The 15,252-nt window shown below is 44.5% G+C and overlaps 1 protein-coding gene across 1 annotated transcript in view; it reads right to left on the reverse strand.

The window, feature by feature from the left end:
• The window catches only part of AKAP10 (A-kinase anchoring protein 10), a 37,795-nt gene that overhangs the window by 18,051 nt on the left and 4,492 nt on the right, over nt 1–15,252 (reverse strand). Inside the window, exons 2-4 of the mRNA XM_075594134.1 lie at nt 5,986–6,030; nt 5,013–5,201; nt 1,395–1,946 (exon numbers count right to left, since the gene is read on the reverse strand). Of these exons, the coding sequence (XP_075450249.1) occupies nt 1,395–1,946; nt 5,013–5,201; nt 5,986–6,030 (786 nt within the window). The remainder of the gene's footprint in view (nt 1–1,394; nt 1,947–5,012; nt 5,202–5,985; nt 6,031–15,252) is intronic.

Here is a 15,252-nt window from a genome sequence, read left to right on the forward strand (position 1 = left end):
CTAAAATGTTAAAATACATCACAAGAACACACAAGGCAAAAAATATACATATGGTTTTTTTGTTCTTCAGAGAAAGAAATGTTCAATTAAACATGTGATACAAAAGATTCTCCATTGCAACACATGCATCTAATGATGGATTTCTTGTACATTTTACTTTCATCAAAAAAAAAAAAAAGGAAGAAGAATGGTATACAGAGGATGTGAACTCTTAGTTTGAAAGAAACATTTGCAATCATCTTCACTTTTGCAATAAAATGCATTATAATATACACAATGTCCGATGAATCTCTATCATGTTTACACTTGGTAACATATGAACATACAGTAAATTACATTTTACCTACCAAAGTTTTAGTGAGTGTAATATGCTAGAACAATATAAGACAGCAGCTTACTAGAGAATCGGACGTAAAATATAGTACGGCTGCAAAACAACTTTATTGCTTTTATTTGATTGCCAAGAGAGGCATTGTGAACATATTAATCGTCCTTTAGTCGATTTCTGCAGGGGCCAATTGAAACACGATGGCCAAGATCCAAAAACGGGTGCAAAAACATTAGCCCTCCTTTACTCCCTTTCATATGAAGGCTAGTAAAGGCGTGGTGAAGATTAGCATGGCTTTGTGTATCTAGGCCTGGGTGTATATTCAGACAAGCCACGGGTCTAAGGAAATATGGTTCTCACTATTTTACTTTTGTTTCTTACTTAAATGATTTGTTGCACATAAACCGTCAGAAGGTTCTGAGATTAAACCTTCCCTCCAGAACTGTATCTGCTACTCATCAAATATAACTACGTTGTATTTTACTACACTCATTTAGAATGATTGTTAATCACGAAATAAAATTGGGGAGTTCACAGAGCAACACTCACTCACACCAACTAAACGATAGTGGTATGACCAGGACATAACCTAAAAACGTCCTAAATTACAAGCGGCAGGCCTAGACAAACCAAAAAGCATAACCCCCCACATTACTTAGCAAAACAATGAAAAAGATAAAAGTTAGGCCAGGATAAATAGCAAAATGTTTGAGAAGTTTAGATATCAATAATTCTGATATTCCATCTATAGAACCAATACCGTTTCCAACTATTGTTTTCTGTAATTTCTGCTGTAACATGCAGTGCATTTTGAAAACACCCAGTCGAACATCAGATGCAATAATGCATTCCAGGTATTGGATCAGATTATTCCAATCTTTAGAGATGAGAATGCCCTGCAATGGATTCCTCAAGGCTGGAGCCCCACTGTAAAGCAGCATGTAGTGGTCCCCTCCAGCATTGAATGGGAGTTGGATGAGTGCAAGAAGCAGAGAAGTTGAGGGGTTAAAAGATTAAACCAACAAAGACTTTACATGCTCTGTGAGCTTGTAAACAGTGCACTTACTCTTCATTAATTTCTGTGACATGTCTTTAAGTCCTTCATTTGTAGGACTGTTTCTATTTGATGCAGTAAGCTTGGAAGACGGCTCATATGTAGGGAAAGTTTGATCCTTGCACAGTTCTAGTTGGGTGGCTGGTGCGCCTCCCATCTTCTGTTCAGACCGTAAATGATTTGGAGCACTGCTCAGCTTCGCCCCTGAATCCAATCTTTTCAACCTGGATGAATGATGTGGGATTTTGGTGGAATCTTGAAGCTGCTGATCAGTAGATGTAGGTGGTGACGTTACTGACAGGTCAAGTCTTTTTGGAGATGGAGATACTGGTTCTGCCAATGAGCTGTGCTTGACGGTATTCAGACTGAATGCTCTTATACGGGACCAAGTGGTGGAGTGAAAACTTTTAGACTCCAGCCAGAATTTTACCAAATGTTCCATTCTGCGGAGCTCCATAAACTGGATAAAATATGGGAGCGAAACACTGTCTTGTAGCACCTGCTCCAGGGTCTTTGAAAGGCTAGACTTGGTGTCCTGGGCCTCATAATTCAGACAGGATCGCCCTATGAAAAGAAACAAGAAATTAAAAGATTTACGTTTGTTCAACACAGTCAGGTTCAGTGATCCCAAAAGCCACTGAGCCAAGAAGGAAAGGCGGCGACAAAATGGGCTGTTCCCGTGATGTTGCAGGGCAGTCATATGACATACTGTAAAGGGGCTTTCAAGTAATATCCCAGGACCTTATGGTACTGAAGCATTGAGCCTCAGACAAGCAGCTGGGGGACCAAGAAGGCAGGCAGCAAAAAAGAATGGTGGCCTGCTCCCCCAAAGTAAGCATTATAAAAACCCAGGGTTTAGTAACACAGATGGACGAATATATTGTAACTTTATATGTATTTAATAAATTAACTTTATACGGTACTAGCTGAGAGACCCGGCGTTGCCCGGGATGTAATTTTGGGGGGGCGTACGACAGGGTTAGGCTTCCCCCCCCCCCCTTGACAGCTAGGTGGGTGACTGAGTTGACTGAGTGTGTGGGTGACTGGGTGGGTGTGTGATACTTGACTGAGTGGGTGGGTGGGTGACTTTGGGTCGGTTTGACTTTGGGTCATGGGTGGGTGACTTTGGGTCGGTGGGTGGGTGACTTTGGGTCGGTTTGACTTTGGGTCGGTGGGTGTGTGACTTTGGGTCGGTGGGTATGTGACTTTGGGTCGGTGGGTGACTTTGGGTCGGTTTGACTTTGGGTCGGTGGGTGGGTGACTTTGGGTCGGTGGGTGACTTTGGGTCGGTGGTTGGGTGGGTGAGTTGGGTCGGTGGGTGGGTGAGTGGGAGACTGACTGGGTGGGTGAGTGACTGACTGGGTGGGTGAGTGACTGACTGGGTGGGTGAGTGACTGGGTGGGTGAGTGGGTGACTGACTGGGTGGGTGAGTGGGTGACTGACTGGGTGGGTGAGTGAGTGACTGACTGGGTGGGTGAGTGGGTGACTGACTTGGTGGGTGAGTGGGTGACTGACTGGGTGACTGACTGGGTGGGTGAGTGGGTGACTGACTGGGTGGGTGAGTGGGTAACTGACTGGGTGGGTGAGTGGGTGACTGACTGACTGAATGGGTGGGTGACTGGGTGACTGACTGAATGGGTGACTGAATGGGTGGGTGACTGGGTGACTGAGTGGGTGGGTGACTGAGTGAGTGAGTGGGTGGGTGAGTGGGTGACTGACTTACTGAATGGGTGGGTGACTGGGTGACTGACTGAATGGGTGACTGGGTGACTGAATGGGTGGGTGACTGGGTGACTGAGTGGGTGGGTGACTGAGTGGGTGGGTGACTGAGTGGGTGGGTGGGTGACTGGGTGAAAGTGGGTGACTGGGTGAAAGTGACTGGGTGGGTGTGTGGGTGGGTGACTGGGTGGGTGTGTGGGTGGGTGACTGAGTGGGTGACTGGGTGGGTGACTGAGTGGGTGACTGGGTGGGTGTGTGGGTGGGTGACTGAGTGAGTGGGTGGGTGACTGAGTGAGTGAGTGGGTGGGTGACTGAGTGAGTGGGTGGGTGACTGAGTGAGTGGGTGGGTGACTAAGTGAGTGGGTGGGTGACTAAGTGAGTGGGTGACTGAGTGGGTGGGTGACTGAGTGGGTGGGTGACTGAGTGGCTGGGTGGGTGAAAGTGACTGGGTGGGTGTGTGGGTGACTGGGTGACAGTGCGTGGGTGGGAGACGGTGTGTGACTTACCTTGACCCCGTGGCATCTGGCTGGGGCAGGAGGTGAGTTCGGGAAGCTGGGGGGGGGGGGCAAGAGTGGCAGGAGTCCCGCGCCGCGTTTCCCCTCTCCGGTAGCGGCGCACGTGATGGGGAGAGCAGGAGGCCCGGCCCGCGCTTCCCCTCTCCGGTAGCGGCGCACGTGATGGGGAGAGCAGGAGGCCCGGCCCGCGCTTCCCCTCTCCGGTAGCGGCGCACGTGATGGGGAGAGCAGGAGGCCCGGCCCGCGCTTCCCCTCTCCGGTAGCGGCGCACGTGATGGGGAGTCCCGCGCCGCGCTTCCCCTCTCCGGTAGCGGCGCACGTGATGGGGAGTCCCGCGCCGCACTTCCCCTCTCCGGTAGCGTCACACGTGATGGGGAGTCCCGCGCCGCGCTTCCCCTCTCCGGTAGCGGCGCACGTGATGGGGAGTCCCGCGCCGCACTTCCCCTCTCCGGTAGCGTCACACGTGATGGGGAGTCCCGCACCGCTCTTCCCCTCTCCGGTAGCGGCGCACGTGATGGGGAGAGCAGGAGGCCCGGGCCGCGCCGCGAGGGGGAAGGAGCCTGGAGTTTGCTGCTGAGCAGCAGGGCCGCGCTTCCTCCGCGGCGCACGGTGAGGGTGATGGTGCGGCTGGGGATGTTGCGGAGCGTGGGGATTTGGGTGAGGTGGGGAGGGGGGAGAGAGTGAGGGGCACCGGGAGAGGAGGGGCACCGGGAGAGGAGGGGCACCGGGAGAGGAGGGGGGGGGGGGGGGTGTGGAAGGTGAGCTGCGGTCCAACTGACGGGGGAGAGTGTGTGTCCCTGTGTGTGTGTGTGTGTGTGTGTCCCTGTGTGTGTGTATGTGTCCCTGTGTGTGTGTGTCCCTGTGTGTGTGTGTCCCTGTGTGTGTGTGTCCCTGTGTGTGTGTCCCTGTGTGTGTGTCCTTTGGTCGTCACTCCGCCTCAGGCCAATGAGAGGTGTGCGGGGGCGGCCCAAGGGACCAATGAGATTTCCCCTAGGGACACCGGACATCCAGGCAGGCAGGCAGGCTGGCATGCATGCATGCAGGCAGGCAGGCATACAGTGCTTTCACTAATATAGTATAAGATGCATATTTTGTGTAGCTATACCATTTCATTAAAAAAATTAACACAATATTTTAACAGGAACATAGAATACAGTTGAATAACTTCCCCATTATATCACCAAGCACAAAAAAATACTTTCAACACCACAGATATAAAATAAAACAAAATGGACCAAACCCAATTAATATGGTTACAAACATGCACACAGCTACACGTATTTAGTTACTAAACAATATTGAAAAGGAAACATAATTGGAAAATTCCAGATGAGCACAACTATCTTTTATCAGTAATAACACATAAAAACTGAGATCAAATGTTCTAGTCTCTTACCCAGGTCTCCAAAATGAGTAGCTTCCATGTGAATTGGCTGCTTCTTGAGGGCAGCAGTCCTGCTGCTAGAGTAGGAGTCCATGTTGGCAGAAATGGCATTAATAGCCACATGACTTGGTCCAGCAGCTTCCAGTAAGGCATTGTTTTTTGGGCTCCTCGCTGGGGAATGTACTTGTACTGGAGCTGCAGCTGGAAGAAGGAAACATATATGTCATCCTAAACTCACAAACTACATTGAGGACACTGTAGAAAAAAAGGGTATAATTATCTGTTTACTGTCAAAGGGGCCAACAAAGCATTGCTTTGTGTTGCTTATTATTATTATTACAGTATTATGTAGGATAAGAAGATCACAGATGCATGATGATATCCTTGGTTAACTGTGATAAAAGTCTTGCAAATGTTTGAAGAAATATGCAACAATTGGTAATTTGCGCAACATTTCTCACATTTGTGCATCACCAAGTCACAAACAACCTTCAAAATGTATCTTTAAGTCCTCTGGGAAGTAAGAATGTCAAGTGACTTTGACATAATTGACAACTTTATAGGCAAACTATAGTACCCGAGTAATATACAGTATGGTACATACGTGATGATTTGGTTTTTATTTTTTAGGAAGGCTGCCAATTTCACACCTTTTCCAAGGTTATCAAATGTCTAAGATAGTCCAAATAAAAATGTTTTTACACTACACAAGATACTTGCTGTGTTACTATATATAAAAAAAAACGTTAACACTAACTAAATTGTAGAATACTTTAAAGGCAGGGCAATACCAGCTCTCTGGAAGAAAAACAAGTTCGTGGTCTGGGTGAATATTAAGAAAGAATAATTTGAACGGTTTCACACCCAGAAGTTACTTCAATGTTGTTTGGAAATATGGAAGTCTACATAGGTCACATTGAAGGCAACATGAAAAGAATGGATTTATATAATGCATCTCATACCAGAAAACACACAACTGTGTTACCTTTAAATGTCTTCACATCTGGCTTATCTTGATCTTTTCCTTTCACTGCAATATAGAAAGAAAAAAAAGATCTGAGAACCTGGCAGATATGACACCAACACTGTGCCACGCCGAACCTCTCATGCCGGTGCGTGGCGGAAGTTGAGCTTGCTTCCAGCGCACACCGACATCAGAGAAGCCCGGCGTGCACTGATGTCAGAAGCTCGTTGTGCGACCGCAGCTAGGGAGAGTTGGGGCTGGGTGACATGAGAGGACCGGAAGCTAGGCCCCCTGCAGCCTCCACAGCAGAGTTCCGGCTTCCAAAGGCCTTGTGTAAACTTATTTCCTTCAGTTTACTTTGGTTTATCAAAATCATATAGCCTATTGCAATATTTTTTGCACTGTGTAAATATAAGAACGGAGGCTACACAGTTTTTGAAGAAATCTCACAACCTGTAATCCCAGTCATTATGGGTGAAAAGTATATTTGTGTGAATTTATGTAGTCCATTGTCAGGAACCTACACCTACATCAGCATGACAGGAGAGGAGTGATCACAAGAGAGGAGTGCCTGTGACACACAGGAGAGCAGTCAGAAAAAGGTGCACGCCTAGCATAACATTTTATTTTATTATAAATAAATGAATTATCCCTGGGGAAAAAAGTCAACTAGTTAGGGGTTCCTAATGCTTTCTCCGCGTGATCACCTGGAGATAAAAAGGGCCTACTTTTGTTTAACTGTTTTGATAGATTGCAGATTGAGAACAACTGTATGTCTTTGACCTTGCAATTTTCAGGCAGGAAGAAGCCTGTTGATATAAGGAAAACAATCCTTGTTTGGCATCTGAGCAATCCAAGCAACATTCTACATGTGCTTTAAAAAAAATAATAATAATGATAATAACTTCTGTAGTATTAGATAATACTTACTACCTTTTTTGTTTTAAAATTCCACTTTTAATGCTTTTTAATGAGTTTTAATATACGGTGCATCTTTTGCTTTCTATAGCAGGTGTTAGCCCACCTCCCCAGCAGTGCAAGATCTTTGTAACACGTTCCTGTTTGGGATGATTTGTTGCCAATATTCCCAGCAGTGTGAGCTGCAAAAAGTAACAATAGATAATGTTACTTTAGTGATATAAGAATAAATTGTAGCTGCTGAGTTAAACTGATTGAAGGATAAATTGAAACTGAAAGGCAGCCATTTAGTGAACCCTGGGAGGCAGGATTTTGCTGATCATCACGGGAGAACTAAATCGATCGACAGTTAGGTAATTAGTTTTCAATAGAGGTAATCAAATGCTGAATATAGTAAAACAATTTTTTTTTTTTTTTTTTTTAAGCTGCTTGGATTGCCTCTTTCATGTACAGTCCTACTTACTAATAACAAATAATGTAATTTTATTAAAGTGAAAGCACTTAGCCGTGTAACAGCCGAGTACCGTTTTTAGGTTTGTACAACAATCTAAAATATACTTAATTGATTTTCCAATGTAGGTCAAGAGACAGTACGACAATAAATACCACGGAATAACACACTCCAAAGTGTGCACAGATGTTTTGACTTTATTTCCATGGCCTGGGCAGTACCAATGATCACAGTGCTGCCACTGATAACACTATACCAATGTGTATTTCACATAGAAATCTCCAACAATTGCTGAGTATGTGGCACTTGGAGCCCAAATTCAGTGTCAGGACATAATTTTCTAAACAAATGCTTCCTCCGGGTAATCACCATGTTCCAAACAATGTAATTCCTTGGTGCACAACTAATTAGAAAGATTATACACTTTGTGATTCTTCTACTGGTGCTTCCAATTCTGCACAGCAGTCCTGCCACATATGTGAATACCTGCAACCCTTTGGAAGAGGAGCGGGCACTTTGGATTTGACCAAATTCTATTTTATTAAAACACTGACAGCCAAAAAATTTTTTTAGCGATGTTTAGGCTGTTATTCAGCTTTTGGCAAGAAAATAGCATCGCATTATCGCGGTGTGTCATATTTACTAAACAGTTTTCTGCCACAAGGCACTTCCCAGTGCTATAAAACACCTTACTTACTGAAGTGAATAGGCTTTAGGAAGTCTCCCAGCGAAGGAAGGTCTTATGGTAGAAGACTGCTTTGTAAAGTTCGGCCCATGTGCCTTCGCTATTAACAATGATATTGTTAGCTCTTAAAGACAGGACTACTGTGCATACCACGGATGGGCAACTCCAGTCCTGATACAGATACAATAACTCCATTTGGCATTGCTCTGCATTAAAATGCTGTACTGCACATATTTACAACAGTCTATACCAGGGCAACGCCAGTCCTCAAGGGCCACCAACAGGTCAGGTATCCGGAAATCCCTTCTTCAGCACAGGTGGCTCAATCAGTGGCTCAGTTTTTGACTGAGCCACCTGCGCTGGAGCAGGGATATCCTTAAAACCTGACCTGTTGATGGCTCTTGAGGACTGGCGTTGCCTTCGTGTAGCCTGTTGTAAATATATGCAGCACAGCATTTTACTGCAGAGCAATGCCAAATGGAGTTATTGTATCCGTTTTATACTGTTTCAGGGTTACGCAGGTGATAAAGTAGTAAGGCCTATAACAAGGTAATAAACAAAAAGGAACAACTGTCTTTTAATCAGGAATTCCTTTGTTCGTGTTACACCATATCTCCTTTCCCAAGGACTGTGTAGAGGTTAAGCATGATGCGGAATTGTGCAGTACTAAAAAGACATTAATACCCAACAGAGGGGCCCTTCACACATACTCATCTCTGATTGTAACTAAAGCAAATGAGAGGGAAAAAAACTAGGGACATTGGTCAGTCAGTGCAAAATCGGATACCTTTTACCATGTTCTGATTATACAGATCAAAATAAAACAAGAATGATGACGTTTCTACTACTTCCTTCCCACCTCAGATGAATATCAAGGACACAAATGTAAACATCAACATATTTTAGGTCTACATGAAATTTCCTAATACATACAGGCATACCCCGCTTTAAGTACACTCACTTTAAGTACACTCGCGAGTAAGTACATATCGCCCAATAGGCAAACGGCAGCTCACGCATGCGCCTGTCATCATGTCCTGAACAGCAATACTGTCTCCCTACCTGTACCGAAGCTGTGTGCAAGCAGGAAGACTATAGAGCCTGTTACACATGCGTTATTTACATCAGTTATGCACGTATATAACGATTGCAGTACAGTACATGCATCGATAAGTGGGAAAAGGTAGTGCTTCACTTTAAGTACATTTTCGCTTTACATACATGCTCCGGTCCCATTGCGTACGTTAATGCGGGGTATGCCTGTACTGTGTATCTGTGTCTAAAAGACTTTTACTGCAGCATATACAGTATACCTAAAACGTTTTGGCGATGTGCCTTCAAAACTTTAGTGACAAATCGCACAAATCATTTGGAGAAGGTCGCAAAGTACTTTAGAAACCAAACAAATATTTACGCTGTATTAAAAGTAACAGTTGATTTTTGTGGTATTCACATATACTGACTTTTTATCCTCAATAACAGACAATAAGCTATTTCTAACATTTCTGGTTATCATGCTTTATTTAGAGAGTGATACCGAGCACTAGGAGACGGTAATGAGCACATTATCAGGGGACACCTCTAACACATTATCCGGGGGGGGGGGGGGGGGGGGGCTTCTAACACATTTTGGTTTCTACTCCATGCAGGAGAAGCAATGCACAGCTGAAGTGCCCAGTAATACTCAATATTGCTCTATACAGCAGAACTGTATGAGAGCAGTGCTGCCTCCGTCAGGAAGTACTGTATATTTATATTTTATATAAATAAGTCAATTTATCACCCTATGCTTGACACAACAAATGTTAGATTGCAAAGTCTTTATGACAGAGAATCACTGTGCCTATAAATTATACTCACAGTACTAGCTGTGCAAACAATTCACATTTAAAAGGGCACTCCCGCCTAGTATTACAATGAACTAATGGCATTGGCATGTTAATAGGTTCAATCTAGTCAACTGCCACATTTAAAAATTATGCTGTCAACTATAAATATTTTTAAAGTTGCCATAGTAAACAAATGTTTTTAACAGTTCTTACAATCTTTATCTAATGTCTTTTGATAAGACTCTGAATCCTTAAATCTTCATGACATTTTATTTGATTGGTCCTAAATGCATTGCGGTCAGTTGCAGATATTTGGAAAATGTCAGTATGTACTGTGGCCAATTAATTCATTAATCAAATAAATAAACATAAAACACAGGTAAGTACTTGTTTTACGTTGAGGGTGATTACACCTGACTACGGCAGACAATCACTGCTAAATTGCTTTTTTTTTTTAGCTTGCTACATACTGTAGGGTAACCTCAGAGGATAAGTGATCCTGCTGTACTATAAGCGCACGCGACGGCGGCAATACATTTGCTTTGCCGCGACGTCGCATCGCTGTCGCCGTCACTAGAAGTGCAGCCTAAAGGGCCACACGTTGCCCGTGCAGGTAGGTGTTTCTTCCTGCTCCCTCCAGTCAGCGGCTTATTGCCGGTGCACTGAAGAATACGGTCCTGCTCCTTCCTTACATTGGGAACTGGTGATTAGCACGGAGAAGTGGGCAGGACAGTATCCATCAGCACACTCATTAAGCAGCCGAGGGAGCGGGTAGAAGCTACAATCCAAGGGAGCAACATCCCTCCTCACTCTGCACTGGAGAGACAGGCTTGCCGGTGTGGGCAGCAGCTGGGGGCTACAGGTGAAGCCCACCAATCTCCTAGGGCAGGAGTGGCCAACTCCAGTCCTCAAGGGCCACCAACAGGTCAGGATTTAAGGATATCCCTGCTTCAGCGTAAGTGGCTCAATCAGTGGCTCAGTCGTCTGCTGAAGCAGAGATATCTAAAAACCTGACCCGTTGGTGGTCCTTGAGAACTGGAGTTGGCCACTCATGCCCTATGATATCACGACCCTGGGTCAAGCGTGTCACAAGACGTTATTGAATCAGAGAGAAATTAGAAGGATGACAAGGTATACAACTCCTAAGTGTTTAAACATGTAAGCACATACCGAGAATATGAAAAAAAATATAAAAAACTTACACTGAACAAAGGGGCCACATATTTTTCAAATATTAGCTGGGGGTGACTTTAAACAAAAAAAGGTTAAGATTCACCATCTACAAGCAGCAATGCATTTCCATGCTGGAAAACTTTTTCTGACGACTTTCAAACAAGCATTCAAATTTTTTTTGTTTATATTTTTGGGTCGGTTTTGACATGGAGAAACCAATCATGTTCTGGTTAGTGCAGGGGTGGCCAACTCCAATCCTCAATGGCCACCAGCAGGCCAAGTTTAAAGGATATCCCTGCTTCAGCACAGGTGGCTCAGTCATAATGCATGTACCATTGATTGAGCCACCAATGCTGAAGCAGGGATATCCTTAAACCTGGCCTGTTGGTAGCCACCCCTGGGTTAGACCATGGACTACCCTTTTCACCATTCACATGGCAATGCAGTTAATGGACGTCACAGTTTGTATCTGTAAAAACCATAACTGCTGTAACATGGCGCCTGTGTGCTAAGATTATCCCTTGCCTTTGTTCTGATCATTTCAAGTTTTCATACAAATGTTGTCCTACTTGTATAGAAAAACAGCTGTGTAGGTGTAACTAATGCACTGACTAGCACTAGTGTCTGACCACCTGAGAACTAAATTACACAGTTTAATATGACAGGTGTGTTAACAATATACTTGTAACATATGGATATAGATCAGTGTATGTTATCTCAAATTATTAGAACTCCCTGTCCAGCTTTGTGCAATACACAACGTAGACGAAAGGCCTAAATGTCAATAGAATACTCCGGCTAAATTACCCGGCGTGGTTTCCCTGTGTGTGCTGCCACGTTCAGTATTCTGCATCTCTCTGCCGCCCTACTGTCACCTCCTGGGATGTCATTTATGGCTCTGCTTGTGACAGGGATCAGACTCATTCACAACAGAAGAGTGTTTAAAAATGTTGTTTCGATTTTAATAAAACATTTTAATGTAAGACTAAATTTCTTTAGGCCGAGTCAAAAGGTAGAGGCGCATGCGCGACAGAGCGCAAGGCCTCACACACGCCTGTCAACCCAACAATCTGTGGACTATAGATCCTCGTGACGGGGAGGCGTGTCGGAGGCGTGACCGATGACGTCACGGAGCTGGTTCACCATCATTGGGCGAACCGCTCGTGTGTCCCAGTCGTTGCAAGACAAAGACAAAATAAAAAAAACTTTGTCTCGCGAAAAGCCAGCTGCGCCGATGCTCGCGTGCACTGCGGACATTCCCATAGACCTCAATGGGTGCGCTCAGCATGGACGCGGCCTTAGGCCACGTCCATAGAGGGGGTAGCAGTGCTGAGGCACGCTGACGCTGAGGCTCGCCTGCTTAAATCTGTGCGATTTCATGCACATGCAGGCGAGCCAGCGGGCGCGATCGGGAGGCGGGGGGAGACTGAGGAAAGCGGGGCAGTGACGTCGCTGGGCCAATCGCCCGCGACGCACTGACGTCAACGTCACGACGCCGTGACGCTGACGCTGCTTCGTGCTGATTGGATGTTTTCAGCCGACAGCGCTCTTAAAAACAGCTTGGCTGTCGGCTGAAAAATTCAACTCCTCAGCACGCCTGCGGACGCTCGCGTGAGCCCCCTCTAAAGGCATCCTCATTGAGGATGCAGGGGCTCAGCGCAGCACGTCCGCACGGCTCAGCACGGCCTGTCCTTCTATGGACGCAGCCTTAGAGGAGTTTAAGCTGCTAGGAAACATTGTGTCTTTCTGTCCTCTAGGACAGGAGTGGTCAGCTCCAGTTCTCAAATCCCCCCAACAGGTCAGGTTTTCAGCATATCCCAGCTTCAGCTTCCCAGCCTCTGATTGAGCCGCCTGTACTGAAGCTGGGATATCCTAAAAATCTGATCTAGGAGAGCAGAAAGTCATGTGAAATGACATTGTTGTCCATCTACGGGACCTGCAACTTGTACCGTACACATCAGCACCAAAGAGGCATTGTGCCAGCCCCTGTTCTACTTTTTTTCATGCTTATAATGTCAACATATTAAAAAGAAAAACAAACGATATTACAAAAGAAACACTTTTTCTGCAGTGCAGCCTGCTTTAAAGTATACATACTCTGACACCATTTTGCAATGCACAATACACGAATAACCGAACAGTTAAAATAGCAGTCCCCCAACCAGGGAGATTCCCAGAGTGGGGCCCCCAGTCATACCCCCACAAACTCCTGGTACTGGAAATAACTAACGCCTTTGGTACCAGAATTTTTGACACTGCGGGACCACATAAAGTTCCTAATAATGCCAGGAGCAGAAGTGGTAAATATTTCTGTTACGTATTTCCTCTTGAATGTACGCTCAGAATGATCACGCCCCAGCTCAGACAAACCTAAAACTATTTTGGGAATAACTGCCATTTGCGAGAGGGAGGGTGGATTAAAGAATTCAAAATGCTTGGCAACAAGTTTCTTGCCAATGAGCCAGTCAGATCCTTGAGATTTTTAATAGGAAAAAAAAAACCACATAGCTTTAACCCAACGAGTGCCAACACTCTACAATGTGTACCAGGCCTCTCTCACAATGAGCGGCTTAAATTAAGCCTGTGCCGATGGACCTCCATGTTAATGTTTGATTCTCAGGCCGGTGACTGCTTCTGCACAAACCCATCCTCTTCTCAGGTTAAAAAAAGTAGGAATAGATGATTCTGTGCTGTTCCCCAAGAAAAATAGTCGCGGGATATTGCAGAGTAATTTACATACACTGCTGCCTTTGCATAAGCAGATTGACGCTCATCTCAAAGACCGCCATCTTTTGATGGCTCAGAAAGATCATTAGAATTAAGCTTTTTTTTTTTTAACATTCATTTTTATTTTGCTCCCATTTTTGGGGTACAAAAAAAAGGGGGGGTTTGGGATGGGGGGTTAGATGGGTACAGAAATAATAAAACCAAAGGGTATGGGGGAGATAGGGGGGGGGTGCACAAGTAGTTTTACTTACAACACAAATGGTAAAACACGTCACTTTAAGCACGGCCCAAGCAAGAATTGTGATCTACAACCCCAGGACCTAAACAATTCATGAGTATCATAACCTCCAATAACTTAGCGTTACTTACATTTGTGTACACACAAGTACTGAAACTAAAACTAACTCAGTGGAAACGCACACAAAATACGGACTCTGTTAACCCTTTCATTGTGCAGAGACAGCACACGTGGCAACATTTTCTCATGTCCAATGACCATGGCAATTAGACAGTTAACTCGTATAAATAGCTTATCTTGTGATAATTAAATGGAGGGCTAAGGGTGGAAAAATTGGGGGATTTGCGTCACAAGAGTCCTGTCGTGACTATAGTGTCACGGTTGTCAGCTAATGTAATTGTTTTCATGCAAGGTAATAACTGTGTTAGGGTTCGGCATCAGCTGGGAATATTCCAGAACTTTTACATTCCTTCATTCCCTTCAGAACCAGAGAGGCCCACAATGCACTGCTCTGTGAGGCTTTATCTGGAGCAATGAAGATGATGTACGAAGCTTTTAAAGAGGTTGTCTTTTCAATAAACTTTTGCACGGGAAAATAAAATAATTAATTTTTCCTTTAAAGATTCAATACCCATGACACAAAATAATGTCCTTTTTTTGTACCATGTGAAAAATTAATATGATTATTTGTTTCACAAGGCCATCTAAAAGGCATGCTCATCAGATAGTTATTTTTTTTTTTGTAGACATTTATCTCTTTGGCAAATGACTGCAACATACAGTAATTACTTTACAAATAAAAAACAGAGATATAATTTCGATTGACAAATGTCCTGTTGAGGTGATGACTATCTTATCACGAAAGGGATTAGGTAAAGAGCGTAGAAACCCACGGAAGTATTTGGTTACCATGGAAACAGAGTTTAAAAGTAGTCGCGTGTGTCTTATTTTTGTTGAAACATACAACCAATTCAATCATACACTTTTCTGCAAGTACGAGAATCACACCCACAGTTCGGTCTGCACATTAAACTGACTGTTAATCAATAGTGACAGCATTTATACCAAGACTAGGGGTCAAATTCAATAGTCGATAATAAAGGAGTTTCGTGTTTGCCAACATGGATCACTTTGTCTCAATTTCTATTTATTCCCCTACTAAAAATATGTGACAAACTGAAGAGTGGTAAAATAATGCAAAACCTACACCAGGGTTGGAAAAACAAAAAAAAAAAAACAAATCAGGATTAAATTCCCCCGAGCTGTG

This window comes from Ascaphus truei, chromosome 3 (genome assembly GCF_040206685.1).
Source record: "Ascaphus truei isolate aAscTru1 chromosome 3, aAscTru1.hap1, whole genome shotgun sequence".
In the NCBI taxonomy this organism is placed as follows: domain Eukaryota; kingdom Metazoa; phylum Chordata; class Amphibia; order Anura; family Ascaphidae; genus Ascaphus; species Ascaphus truei.